The sequence below is a fragment of the Chanodichthys erythropterus genome, chromosome 10 (assembly GCF_024489055.1).
Source record: "Chanodichthys erythropterus isolate Z2021 chromosome 10, ASM2448905v1, whole genome shotgun sequence".
Taxonomy (NCBI): Eukaryota; Metazoa; Chordata; class Actinopteri; order Cypriniformes; family Xenocyprididae; genus Chanodichthys; species Chanodichthys erythropterus.
In genome coordinates this window covers 3133341-3148513 of record NC_090230.1, presented here as the reverse complement: position 1 = coordinate 3148513, position 15173 = coordinate 3133341, and the positions used below count along the sequence as shown (strand labels likewise).

The 15173-nt window shown below is 36.1% G+C and overlaps 1 protein-coding gene across 1 annotated transcript; it reads left to right on the top strand.

The window, feature by feature from the left end:
* The first annotated feature begins 85 nt into the window (after positions 1-85).
* On the top strand, positions 86-11816 carry mfsd8l1 (major facilitator superfamily domain containing 8-like 1). Its single transcript, XM_067398498.1, has 12 exons — positions 86-798; positions 2427-2612; positions 2691-2753; positions 2855-2974; positions 5424-5503; positions 5590-5905; positions 8262-8335; positions 8790-9003; positions 9099-9221; positions 9469-9599; positions 10257-10342; positions 10742-11816. The coding sequence occupies exons 1-11, from the start codon at positions 723-725 to the stop codon at positions 10335-10337; spliced, it is 1464 nt and encodes a 487-aa protein (XP_067254599.1). The 5' UTR covers positions 86-722; the 3' UTR covers positions 10338-10342; positions 10742-11816.
* Positions 11817-15173: the final 3357 nt, after the last annotated feature.

The window sequence follows — 15173 nt, the reverse complement described above, 5'->3', positions numbered from 1 at the left end:
TTCAAAATAAAGTTTGTGTGTGCATGCATGCATACATATACTTTAGACATTAAATTATTTCAAATGGTTTATTTAATCATTTGAATAATGGTTTATTAAATTGTCAAAAGTACTGACTTTTTTATAGAATTGTAAACAGTCGTGAAGGAGGGGCACAGACATTTTGTTATTTTGTCTTTGAAACATATTTTGCATGCTATGGTAATGTTTAGAATATTTTTATTTTTTATTTATTTATTTTTTTAAAGGTGAGATTTTGCATACTTTTCTAGATAATTTAGTCGAACATTTAATACCAAGTAATATTATAGACTGTAAAAAGAGTAATATCTATGAGTGTTGCAGCAACCGGACGTGACGCAGGAGTGACGTTCCAAAGGTATATCTTTTACTGCGGCTAATATTTATACCTACTGGTATAAATCACTGCGTTCAAATAATGCACGTAGTGATTTAAACATAACTGACATGCTGTACTACTGACTTTTAAAAGGAGCTCTGAATTACAACGGCAATAGTTTTGGCCGGTTCAGACTTGTATTTTTGATTATTCGGCGCTATCAGACAGTCCTGTAAGTATGCTTGTTTAGTATGCAGTATGTGGAGCGTCTCTGAAGTGCTGAAGTAATTGGTCGCAGTGTCTTGATCATTACGTGCAGCGGGACGCGATAAAATGGGTCGAAGTCGCTGTTATAAATTATAAATCTTGTTAAAAGAGTAAAATGGACTATAGACACAAGAGGAGACTGACGTTCTTCACTATAGGGCTGATCTTCTTACTGAGCGGCATTGAGTACGGTAAGTTCAGTGTCTCCGGTACAGTTACACTGTTATGGACGATGGTTTACATTTAAAAATAACAGTATGGCTAATATCAACATTTTTAGTTTTATAATAACTTTGTTCAGATGGTATCATCGCTATTACCACAGTAGAACAAAACAATTTCCAGAAATTTAACTATTTAACAACATTATCAAATATTGGTCTGCGTCTGACTGATTTATAACATGGTGCTTTTTTTGTGTATTATTTTATGTGGATTCACTATATCAAAAATAAATGTATGCATATGAACTAAATAATAGCGTTGCTAAATGTTTCAGTTGTCGAAATTTGAATTTATTCGAACGGCAATTTAAAGGGTTAGTTCACCCAAAAATGAAAATTATGTCATTTATTACTTACCCTCATGTCGTTCCACACCCGTAAGACCTTCGTTAATCTTCGGAACACAAATTAAGATATTTTAGCTGAAATCTGATGGCTCCATGAGGCCTCCATAGCCAGCAATGACATTTCCTCTCTCAAGATCCATTAATGTACTATAAACACATATAAATCAGTTCATGTGAGTAACTTACAGTGGTTCAATATTAATGTTATAAAGCGACGAGAATATTTTTGGTGCGCCAAAAAAACAAAACAACGACTTATTTAGTGATGGCCGATTTCAAAACAATGCTTCATGAAGCATCGGAGCACAATGAATCAGTGTATCGAAGTAATAAATGCAAGAATTTTCATTTTTGGGTGAACTAACAATTTAAATATAATTTACCACGCACTCCACAGAATGTTGAATTGGATTTTCTGTGGATTTGGATTTAAATTTGAATTTATTTCGTTTTGATTGGAATAAGAATTAAATTTACCACACGCTTTACAGAATGTGTAATTTGAATGCACATTGATTTGAATTTGAATTTAAATGGAATTTGCCACAAAATGTTGAATTGGATTTCGAATCGATTTGTATTTGATTTGAAATGTATAATTGAATTTGCCACAAATTTGAATTACCAGTATTATAGTACACGACAGTTATCATTAATTTAACATACTATTTACATATACTTCAAATGAATGGGACTCCAAAGTACAATAACATTACCTTGGTACACATTAAAATAGTCATATTGCTATGGTAATAATAATAATAATAATAATAAAGTTATATTGTGCTTTTTGTTATTTGTATATTATTTTATTTGGATTTCTAATATAAAAATAAATGTAAATTAATATATTTATATATTAAATAATAATATATATTGTAAATAATAATGCTGCTAAATGTTTCAGTAGTCTGGAAAATTCTTAATGTAAATCACCCTTGTTTTTGACTCCATAATAACAAGACTGTCACATTCATCACAAATGTATAACGTGATGTTGCTAATAACAGTGATTGACTTGTTACTTGTTTCTAATACACTTGTTTCTTATATAAGAGACATTTTCTGACATGCCTTTCTCAGAATCGCTCTTTGTGTTTAGAGATTCTTAAGATTTTTTTCATAATAGTAAGTCACAGAAGTTTCTCTATTGATAAACTGGCATTAATTACTAACTCACTAGCTATCAATATAATATCAGATCAGATGTACTAATAATATCCATGTTCATGTTTGTTTTCATTTCAGCTGTGATTTTGCCGACAATATGGAGGTATCTGCAGACGTTGGATGCGGCGCCATACTTTCTTGGCCTCAGCCTATCAGCATTCAGCTTCAGTGGGCTTCTCACTGGTCCTTTGTTCGGCCACTGGTCAGATCGCACACTCAGCACCAAGAAAATCATCCTCTTCGCCAACGTCTTTGAGATTATTGGTAAGTTCCACACTCAATGCAGACCACGCTTGCAACATTAGTGGCTTGTGGGTAACATCTCTTTCTGTCTGTTTTTAGGTAATTTCATGTATTTTATGGGTTACTCCAAATGGTTATTGCTCTGCAGTCGTCTAGTTGCAGGTGAAGTTTCAATCTTTAAGATTTTAATCTTTAGTCTGTAATTTCTTTATGGTTGTGTGTATATGGTGTTTTAGTGATTGAACCAGTTTCTGATGTCCTAGGTATCGGCACTGGTGCTGGATCATCTATCTTTGGCTTCTTGACTAGAAATACGGCCCCTGAGGACCGTTCAACAGTTTTCGCTGCGGTTATGGCCTGCCGTCAGGCTGGGCTTCTCATTGGTAGGTGCAAAAGAACGATTAGGCAGGGCTCGACATTAACACCTTTTTTTTGAAGGGGCAAGTGAAAGAGAATTTAACTTGCCTGACTGGACAAGTAGCTTGAAACTTTATTGACAAAAAATAACTAGGGTTAACTAGAATTTATATAAGGAGGAGGAAACAATGGAGTTTGAGACTCACTGCATGTCATTTCCATGTACTGAATGCTTTTATTCAGTTATGCTGAGGTAAATTCAATTTTCACCATTAAAGTGTTAGATATTTGCGCAAATCATTTTACATTGGTGTGGCGATTTTGCTCAGATTTGGCTACCTCCCATTAAAACAGTAGGTAGCAGCATAATGCAAATATAGTGTTGGTAGCACAATCTAAGTCGATGAGTTCAATGAATCGACTTAACTCCACAACTACATAAATTTATCCGCTAACCATTCAGAAACATCCAGTTGCATTCTAAAAGTTGTAACTTGAGTCTCTCCACCAGTGTCCAATTCTGGTTCAAACATGTAAGGTTGAACACCGCTACTGACAATTTCTGACTTTTTGGCTGCTTGAGATTCTCCAGTTTTGTTGTTGAGTATCCAAAGTGTGAGCTGTTAAAGCTCTGCCCTCTTCTGGAAAGGGGGCCAATAGCAGCAGCTCATTTGCATTTAAAGGGAAACACAAAAATGGCGTGTTTTTGCTTACACCCAAATAGGGACAAGTTTGACAAGCTATAACAAATGAACTGTGCGTTATTTTGAGCTGAAACTTCACAGTTCTGGGGACACCAGAGACTTGTATTGCATCTTGTGAAAAGGGGGAATTCCCTTTAAGTAACATAACATGACTGAGGGAGCTGTTTTGCTGAATATTGTCATGATTGCAAATGTTACATTGAATTTATAGTTTAATAAACAAGTAGTTAACATTAAGTTTTAGACACACTATTGACTCTTTTTGTTCTATTTAATCAACAAAAATAGTTCCAAAGGAAAGCAACACTCAGAACGAGTTTTGTTACTGAATGATTCAGCTTTTTGAATTAATCTTTTGAATTAATGATTCACTCATTAAGACGGTCACCTACTGTCAACATGCTTTAATTCTCTTTAATTATTTTTCACATACTGTACATCATAGAGGGTATGCACATGACGTCACGTCGGCCAAAGCGACTGCTGTTGCGCCCACTGAGTGGCAAAAAGACTGAGTGGCAGCATTGGTTTTCAGCATAAATGTTGCAAAAAACACACAAAACACATTAAAAATGGGAAAGAGCTTTGCGATTCACTGTACAAATAGATTTGACAAGAAATCTGAAGTATATTTTTACAGATTGCCGAAAGCTAAAGAAAAGAAAAGCAAATGGATTTCTGCAATTCACAGAAACAACTGGACTCAAGGCAGCAAAACGTGGATTTGCAGTTATCATTTTGTCAATGTTTAATTTCGAGGTAAAATCATGCGTATCAATTAAATATTTACCAGCTTATATTCTGCAAAATAGGTTGCTTTTTTAAGTAGACTGACAAAAACTATACATGTTTTAAATCTGGATGATATATGGATGATATATATATGATATTTCATGATATACATATATATATATATATATATATATATATATATATATATATATATATATATAACATTGATATAAGTGATCACCCGGATTTAGACCTACTTGTATTTATATAAAGCGTTCACAGGCAAATTTGCTTTATATATTTCCCCGGCATCAAAATCAGCCACACAGGCTGTAAATGTCTGGAAGCATGATTCTTGGTTGCAGGTCAATATCCATGGATTACTAGATCTTTGGTAAACCTTTAGTTTAATCGTTTGTTTCACTCACGTTTTCGCAGTTTCCTCTATGAAATCCAGTCATGCAGCAGCTATTTTGTCATTCAGTGCGACTGAGGGGGTGTGTTCCAGTGGGAAAATGACGTCAATGCATAACCTCTATTCCCAGTCTGTCTGAAACATGGTCTTCTGAAAAGCTCATAGTGCTCTGAATGGCCAGCTGACCCAGAGCATTGTGATTGGCCAAAAATACACAAGTTGTGAGAAAACAAGACTAACAATTATGTGACCGTGTCAAATGATCCTTCAGAAATTATTCCAATATGCTGATTTGCTGCTCAAGAAACATTTCTGATATTATTAATGTTGAAAACTGTTGTGCTGCTTCATATTTTTGTGGAATTTTTATACTTTTTTTTTTTTCTTTGATGAATAGAAAGTTAAAAATCTTATTAGAAATAGAAATCCTTTGTACCATTATAAATGTCTTTAGTGTCACTTTTGATCAAGTTCACCCTTGCTGAAAAACATTAATTTCTTACTGACCTCAAACTTTTGAACTGTTGTGTGTAAGAAAATTATTTCTTTTTCTCATAATGGCAGCACAGTTTCGGTATTAATTTAGTGTTTTCCGCATGCTAACTTTTTCCTGTTGTCTTCTAGGTCCTGCATTCAATATCTTTCTCAGACTCTGTAACTTCCAGGTTGGACCTTTTACAGTGAATAAATACACTTCCCCAGGGGTAAGATACTGAAGCTTCCCAATCAACATTGTTTGAAATCGTTTGCAGACATACATTACCTGAATGGATTTATTATTGTGTTTCAGCTTTTCATGTGCCTGCTGTGGATCCTCCTTCAGTTTGTAGTCCTGTTCATGTACTGGGACTTCACTCCTCAAGACGATGGGCATCAGAGGAATGGAGTGGTGCAGGAAGAGGTAGAGCAGGAAGAAGAGGAGAACGAAGAGGGCAAACCTTTGGTTGGGCCCAATGAGCTCACTGGGTCATACGGGACAGTCACCAGTGTCCAATCCAGAGCCTCTTCCAAGGCCAATGGCGATGTGACTCATGTTTCTCCTCCGCCTTCACCTCCACCTGAGGATATCAGCTCCAGTCCCTTCAAGAACTTCAGTGCCAGCAGAGGTGACAGCAAAATTACATATTCTATATCAGAAATAATTACATTAGAACAAGTCGACTGATCTGTCTTAAAGGGTTTATGAAAATTCTGTAATTTATTACTCACCCATGTGTCGTTCCACATCCTTATGAACTTTGTTCATCTTCGGAATACAAATTAAGATCTTTTTGATGAAGTCTGAGAGGTTTCTGTCCCTCCAAAGAGATCCAACACAGCTACTACTTTCAAGGTCAGGAAAGGTAGGAATGACATCAAAGTACTCCATGTGATTCAATTTTATGAAGTGCTTTGTTTGTGCCAAGAAGCGAAATTTACCAGGTTACTTACAAAAATATTGATCTGCAATGCGTGTTCGCAACAGCTTCACGACGCATGCTTGTTGTGTTCAAACTTGTTTTGACATGCACGAGTGTTCATGAAAGCATCACGACACATGCATTTTGTGTTTGTGTGAGAGCTGATTGTTGGATAATATTAATTTGTAAAATAAAGTGGTAAATTATGTTTTTTGCACGAAGCACTCATGTCGCTTCATAAAATTGAGTGCCACTGAAGTCACATGGAGTACTTATGTCTTTCCTACCTTTTTAGGATTTGAATTTATTTGAATTGGAATAAATGTTGAATTGGAATTTGAATCAGTTAGAATTTTAATTTGGAGCTTACATTGAATTTGCCACAAGCTAAAATTGTGAATTGGAATTTGAATCGATTTTAATTTTATTTGAACTGAAATTTGAATTGAATCTACCCCTCCCTGTATAGCAGTGTATCCCAACCCTGCTCCTGGAGGCACACCAGCAGTGCACATTTTTGATGTCTCCCTTAAGCCGAGTTCAGACTGCACGATTTTCAAAGCAGTCGGGTCACTGTTCTTTTCACACTGCATGACTATCTTGGCCAGCATTCAGTCGCTGCTGTGTTCACACTGCACAATGGATCGGCGATAGAAGGTTTCACACTGCATGACTTTACAATGGGAAGAATCGCCGACAACTCTGTCTGGCACGCAAACTACGTTTCACAACCAAACACACGTGAGACGTGACAAGGAAACAACGCGATATCACGCGTGCAAGACCGGAGTTATTATTATTATTATTAAAAACGGTAGCCCGCAAGAAGCTTGCAATACGAATTGCCTGTGCGCTGATTTGCAGCAAAAACAAGAAAAAGTAAAGAAGAATATGGAGGAGGAAATAGTTGGGGAGACTGTGGATTGTGTGTTCTGCAACGAAAGTCGGAGGTAAATAAATAACTTTTCAATGTGCTGCTGTTGCGGATGGTCAAGCAAATGTTTGTGCTTTGTTTCTGTTTGATAGAATTATAATGTTTATCTGAAACGAAGCCATGCTTGCTGATATTTTGGTCTATAACTCCTCCCCAAACTCCCCGCTGCTCTATATCTTGCTCTCTCATTGGCTGTCGGTCATCGCCGATGTAGTTTTCAGTCAGAACACTTTTCACACAGCAGGATTTTGAATCGCCGACAGGTCCAGATATTTAGCATGCCAAATATCTAACGGGTGTCGGCGACTCGTCTGCGATTCTCTCAGATTGCGTCTTTGCTCATTCACACTGCGTTATTGTCACTCACGTGAACGAGCACCGATTTGCCTGTGATTTCGGGCATTTGTCGGCGATTTGTCAAAACCTGTCGGCAAGCCAAAATCGGGGCTAAAATCGTGCAGTCTGAACTCGGTTTTATCTGACCCTTACATTTTTAGGTCTTGCAGTCTCTACAAATGAGCTAATAAGTTGAATCAGGTGTATCTGATTAGGAAGAGTTGGAAAATGTGTAGTGTTGGTGTGCCTCCAGGAACAGGGTTGGGAAACTCTGCTCTACATAATGTTTAACTGGAATTTGAATGGATTTGTATTTGTATTTAGATTTATTTAACTTTATTGAATTGGATTTATTTTTTTTATTGCTAAGTTGACCTTTAATATATACCTTTATCCTATTAAGCTGTTACTATTTTATTTTTTTAATATAAGCAGACAACTTGTTTACTTATTAGTATACTAATAGGATTACTGTAGAATTTGTTATTAGACTTTCAAAGCTGCTTTACTCAATGGATGCTTGTTTGGTGCTGTAGAAAAACACACTAAATTCTCAGGTAAGTTAGAATCTCTCTTGATATAAATTGAATCTGGAAGTCCTAGTTTGACACATTTCAGAGTAGTGTTGTCAAAAGTATTGGTACTGAAATTTTAAAAATGTGACGCTTTGAGCATCACAGAGTTTACTTAATGTCTAATAAAAACAGGTTGTTGCACTATAATTTTCAGTCTCTGTATGGGAATCAGCTTGGCTAATATAAAAATTGTGTGTTTCATTGTTTTTACTTTCAGAGTTCCTCCGTGAGGAGGTGGTTGTGCTGTTGGCAGCTCAGTTTATCACACTGTTTAATCAGACCGCTCTGGAGGTGAACACACACACACACACAGGCAAATTAGTTCAACAATTGACACACTTTCAGTTCATGTGTTGGAATTTAAATGTTCATCATTAACTTTTAACTTTTGCCATCAAAACAAATTTTAATTTTGCAATATTGCACCAATTTGTTTTCAGTTTGTCCATAAAATGAAAGTTAACTTATTACATATAACCCAATACATTTAAATGAAATACTTTAAATAGTTTTGAATAGATTTAAAACATTTAAATTTGCTACATTTTTATTACATTTGTTTCTTCTTCCTTAAATTTTAATTTTTATTTCAATTCTGCATCCAAGTTGTTGCCTCATTTCAAATTCAGTAATTAATTTAGAAAATAAAATGCATCTACATTTATAGCTTATGGACATCGGTTACACTGCTTTTTATGGCTGTTTATTAAGTGTAATATTTTATCTGATGACGTTGTCCCTGTAGACTATGGTGACTCCTCTGACGCAGAAGTTCTTTAACTTCGGCGAGTTGGAAAACAGCATCATGTACTGTATATGTGGCATAGAGGTGATCGCTGGGTTCCTGTTCGTGCGCTGGTTAAGTAAGCGTGTGGCGGAGCGAGTAGTGCTGGCCATCGGCCTCATCCTCTGCAATATTTCCTGCGTCTGGTGCCTGATCTTCCTAGCCAATCCTCAGGGTAAGAAAGAACCCTGTGATGTTGATGTTGTGATGCGGATGTTGTGGTTATGGCTGTAAAATCCCACATGGCTCACAAATGTTTCTTTGGTTCAGGTGGATTTGCATGGCAGCTGGCAGAGTTCATCATTGGTGTTTTCCTTCAGGTCCTGGGCCTCCCTTTTGTGGCGGTTGCCCAGGTGTCACTCTTCTCCAAAATTACATCACAGAAGACGCAAGGTCAGTTCTAAGAACATAGTAGTAAAAAATAAAGTAAAACTAAACGCATTACAATGCACTGAATTCTGAAATGATCACAAGCGTCTGTCTGATAAAGAACACTCAGGCATTTTTCAACTTTTAGGCATGGCTTTGTCAAGCAACATACAAAGTTCATCTTGACAAACTTTTCTAGTTTTTCCTGCTTACTAGTCAATGTTTGCTTAGGCGAAGACCTTATTTGGATTAACCCTTCGTTTGTTCTCAGGATTTAGTCAGGGGATTCGCCGTTCTGTCGGAGGACTGGCCACCATCCTTGGTCCTCTCTGGGCTGGCGGTTTGACCTCTGACCTTTATGTGATGATGGGGCTGATGATGGGTCTGCTTGCCATACTTACCGTGAGTCCTAATGTACACATGTCCTTGTTTGGTCATGTGAAAGTGTGAGAACACACAATAGCCGAGTTTCAACTGTCGTGTCAAAAGGCAGTGTGCTAGTGCATGCCAGGGCCAGTCGTGTTTCCACTGTCACTCACTTGCGGGGCTTGATCGGACCTCATCAGGGCATTTGGGGATTTTTGGCCTGCCAAATATCATGGTCCATAGCGGGCCAAATGAGGATTGAGAAGTGTAAGCTTGTTCAGAAATGGTGACAAAAACTTGATGATTAATAAATAACATAATTCTTGTTAAATGTCATTTAAATAAACAAATATTCAAATATTATTATTATTATTTATTATTATATCTTTAAGTAAAGACCAAACGTTCACTTCTGTCATACTCATTTAGATCTAGTTAGTTTTCAGTCAGCTGGTGAAATAGTGGGGTTGTGTGACGTCATTCTATGGAGGCATTTTAGGGAAGCTCTGTGGGGCTACTGGCCCAACAGTGGAAACGCAGCTTGATTTTGGCCTCGCTGCACAAGGTCTGAGGCTATTGGCCCGGCCCTGCACATTGTTAGCCCTGGCTCGCACTGGCCTGACAGTGGAAAATTGGCTATTGAAGACAACAGGTCTTTGGTTAAACTATTAACTCCTTATGAATGATTGACAGATCATGATGGTGGTGTCATATGAGCGTCTGGTGGAGCCTGTAACAGTGAACAGTCCGACAGGCACTGAATCTGAAGACTGAAACAGGTACTCAATGAGATTCATTCTGATGAATGGAAATATAGTATATGTATATGATGTGCAGTATATAATTTATACTGCATACTAGGGCTGCACGATAATGTTAAACGTTAAACTGATCATCACAATTATTTTCAAAATTATAATCACAATTATTAATCACGATTATTCTATCAAAAAGGGTAATGTAGTTATGGCCATTTTGCACATTCTTTACCAACCTATACTTCACCCAAAAGGCCTGTAGGTTGCACAGCGACTTCATTTAACCAACTATGATAACTTTGTTAGATGGTAAATCAATACAAAACATGGTTTTGGTGAGTGCTTTGTAATCTGTATTTAGATTTTTAAACCACAGATTCAGATTGCCCTGCAAAAACAATGCTCTTTCTTTGTTTCTAGGTTTGACAACTATAATGTGCCGTTGTTGGTGAACGAGCTATTTACTGAAACATTTGACTCCAATAAATCTTTTGGAATCGGTTTGGGTTGATTGACTAACATGTGCTGAACTTCCACTGGTGACGACTAAAGAGACTCTGCATTTACTGCAGGAACAAAAATAAGTGGCAGTGAGTGGAGACTTCAGGAGTGGGGTAAGACCAAAATTACAAACAAATGACAAAAGAAGGTGAAAATTTGGATGTCTTCATCTTTGCTCTGTGCAGAGGTTTGATCAAGGCAAAGACTCTTGTTGTAAATGTAAATTTCTACTATATTTCCTATGGAAATTGCAGTAGATCAAATGTTTTATGATTAGGAACGAACAGGCCACATTCCAATGGAAGATCCATTTATGTGAGTCATGATGTTTTTATAGTAATAAAGAGATTAATGCATTAAGTTTAGGACAATATATATATTTGGGCTATGTTGCTGATTAATGGTTGAATAAAAGAGAATATTATTACTAGGGATGCTCTGATCAGGATTTTTGCAGCCGATACCGATTACCGTTTTTTTTTTTAAAAATAATTAAGCTTGATGTTGAATGTCAGTATCTTCTGTCATTCTCCTACGCTGTAAATGTTCAGCGCTTCCAGGTTCTACGTCAGAACGCCAGCTCAGTATTGGCCATGTGAACAGCACGACATGCATGCAATGCTGACACAGGAGCCGGCCAATAATGAGTAGCCGTTCTGACGTAGAACCTGGAAGTGCGGATCGGGTAAGGACCACGAGCTGGGACTCGAACTCGGGTCGCCCGAAGCGCATTGGCGCTACATGTCGACGCGCTGCCCATGAGGCCATCGGCGCCGACTACGATGTCTTTTCTACCTTTCCGGTCTATGGACGAGTCTCAGCTCTCGGGTTTCATCAAAAAATTTTGTTCCGAAGATGAATGAAGGTCTTTAATGAGTAATTAATGAGTAATATCCATATTAGGATACTCTGCAAGTTACTCTGACCATTTTAGTTGCATATGCTCCCTAAATTTAATGCGTGCGACATCAAAATATATATAGGAGCATGTGTGCGAGTGCAAATCGTTTAGGCGCAATCTGTTTTCATTTCTCTGCAAAATGTTTGCTAATTACTATGTGCCTGCTGTGAGCTGATACAGTTACTGGTCCACCGTTCTATCACACAACCAATTATAAACTTCATCTCTATGTTCTTAAGTTTAAAGCAGACTTTAGGCTGGTTAATATAGCAGTCAGTCTCACTTTCACAGTGCTCCAGTGTCACGTGACTGGGAGCTAACTAGCATGCAAAATGTAGAGAGAAGATGAAAAGAACAGTTACAGCAGGGCTACATATTAACGCTTGAACGCTTAAAAAAAAACAAAAAAACTATGGAGTCACCAAAACGCGAGAATGATTCTGATTTTATTACATTTAGTTTAAGTGGCGATTGAAATAATAGGCTAATATTTAATGAAACAAGGTTGTTAACTGTAACAAGGTAACAAGGTTGCGCAGCCTCTCGAGGAAAAATGGAAACAAATGCGCGCAGCACACAAACTCAGTTAACATACTGCAGTAAAAAAATTTTCATTAGTAAAAAAGTTTATATTTATAACATATGATACAGTTAAGCAACATCACACAACCAAGAAGAGTGCTGTCTTCTACCATCATGATTGAAAATGTGACGTTGATTTCATTCAACAGTTGAATAAATAGTTAAAATTAAATCAGTTTAATTTTAGATTCAATATTGACTTTTTTTGTTCTGTTTCAGCTGCGAAAATAAAGATCACAGCAGAACCATTGCGTATCTCGCAGCAACACTCGGCCGTGTTTTCATTACTGAATGATTCAGCATTTTGAACGAATAGTTTGAGTCAAAGATTCAATGACCCTTTCATAAACAACTGCCTCATTCTTGAATGAATCAACCGTTTGAATGGATCGTTTGAATGAATGACTCACTCAATAAGACGGTCACCTGCCACCACCTGATTGAAAGAATGATTCTTTCCATTATTTCTTATTTGTATATTCATTAAAAAAAAAAAAAACATAATTTAATGCAGTTTTAATTTTTCAGTGTAAATTATTTAATTTAATGGTAACAGCCCCATAGTGTCGTCTTATTCTAGAATTTATTGATCAAATTTAGGAAGCATATATTTAATAAGATTTAAAAAAAGCCCTTTAAATATCACACATGCAGATTTAAATATGTCAAAGCTGATAGAAAACTGCAGAGAACATATATATATATATATATGTATATATATATATAATATAATATATATAATATTATTTTTATTTATTTATTTATTTTATTTTTATTTTTATTTTTTTCAGGCAAGTAAATGACAAGACTTAATGTAAAGCAATTATATATGTGACCAGATCCAGCAAAATGAGTCACAGTGACCCAAATTTCAAAATTGAGATTTTGGTATCAATAAGAAAAAAAAAAAAGAGACCATAAGCTTTAAAATGATATCATAGTCAGTCATACCTTGAATGGTTTTAAAGATATACACATTTTATACCCATTTTTTTGCAAGTTTTTTGTTGATATCTCTCAAAATCCATTGCATTTAAAGGAATAAACTATTTATTTTACAGATTAATTTGTGTGTATATATATATATATATATATATATATATATATATATATATATATTTTATATATATATATATATATATATATATATATATATATATATATATATATAATGCTATTAAACCAGACTGAAGCTCAAATTATTTTAAAGTATTTATTTTAATAAATATTTTAAAAGGCACTTTTACAAAGATTTACTAAAATCAGAAAGATTGAACAGAGGTGCTACATTTTTGCTTGAGACAGAGGGTGTGGGTGTGCGTGTGTGTGCGTGCGTGCGTGTGTGTGCATCCTTGACTGTCAGCTCGCGTGTACACGCACATGTACACGCAGTCACAGAGAGCCTCCGGTGAGTTTAACGCTTTGGCGACTTTGCTTTTGTTTTGACAGTGACATTTCTCAAATTAATAAACAGAACTACACACAGTATACTATACTACACTACACAGTATTGAACTATCTTCCTGAGGATATCTGCTAGCTTGTTTACACAGAGCGTTCAGCGCTGCTAGTCTGACAGGAGGATGGCTGGACCATTCGCGTGCCGGTCAGTCGAAACGGGGCTTCCCACTGACAAATGATCAATTTGATACATTTCTAGGCTTTTTGATTAATTTTATACAATGTTTAACACCATATTTGGAGAGCAGAGATAGTGACTTTTCAGGGGATACCTGGAATATAGCGAAATGCTCAAAAAAGTAAAACTTTGTCAATTTTAATAGTCATTTAAATACCTTTACTCAATTATCTGGACTACGAAACTTTGAGAGATTATTTTTGAATGTCTGTTCTTTGAAATTAGCTAAAAAAAGAAAAGAAAAATCGATTTTTTCATTGTTCTTCTACATTATCGGCCCGTATCTTAAAATGGAGTGTTGCGACTCCCGACTCATTTCGCCAGAACGGATCGCATATATATATATATATATATATATATATATATATATATATATATATATATATATATATATATATATATATATATATATATAATTAGTTGTGGTGCTCCTAAATTTTTGCTGGTGCCCCTAACTTTTTGTGCTTACCAGTGCTACCAAGTAAAAAGTTAATTTTGAGCCCTGCTCTGGCTTATTAAAGAGCCTACAAGACTTAAAGCTGCAGTCCATATGTTTTGCCTCTTTGTCGCCATCTCTGTTTGAAACTGGCAATTGCAGTTATTTGAGGAATTATAATCTTTACGTGGGTTGTGCCTCGGCATGACACCTCAGCGCCGATGAATCTAATGTTTGCTGTCAGTCACCACACCGGTGTGGATAGTGTACTTCGGAATCACAGACTGTAGTCTTGAAGTATGACCAAAGTAGGAATTTTCACCGGAAATTGTCATCTGAACAAGAAACACGTCTGCCACTTTACTGACCAACTGAATAAATCACGCAGCCAATGTTGATATAAATCTAACGATCGCTTTGCTCGGATCACATCAAACCAAATTATTATTATTGTTATACTTTGTTCTCAAATTGTTAATGTTAACAACATCAGCATTGCATGACTGTAAGTATTAGCGTTACCTGTAGATTTCAATTTCTATACAGTCTAATCTCTAACGTTAATTTGTCATACCATACAATCCTCCATCCAAATGATAAGTTTAAATGCAGCTGCTGTGAGAAAAGGCTATAAATGCTCCGCCTCACATGTGATATAGTCTGCTAGCTGGGACTCATTCTTTATTTAAACAGATGTGACTCAATGACGCAAAGACAGATAGCAACATGCTCAAACCCACCAAATCGGGCTAAGGTAAGAAAGATAGTTTCGTACACTGGCTATTCTTGCTCA

Coding starts and splice junctions, on each gene's coding strand:
- mfsd8l1 (XM_067398498.1), top strand. CDS start 723: ATGGACTATAGACACAAGAGGAGACTGACGTTCTTCACTATAGGGCTG. Junction 9,004..9,098: donor CTTCCTAGCCAATCCTCAGG/GTAAGAAAGAAC, acceptor TCTTTGGTTCAG/GTGGATTTGCATGGCAGCTG. Junction 9,222..9,468: donor TACATCACAGAAGACGCAAG/GTCAGTTCTAAG, acceptor GTTTGTTCTCAG/GATTTAGTCAGGGGATTCGC.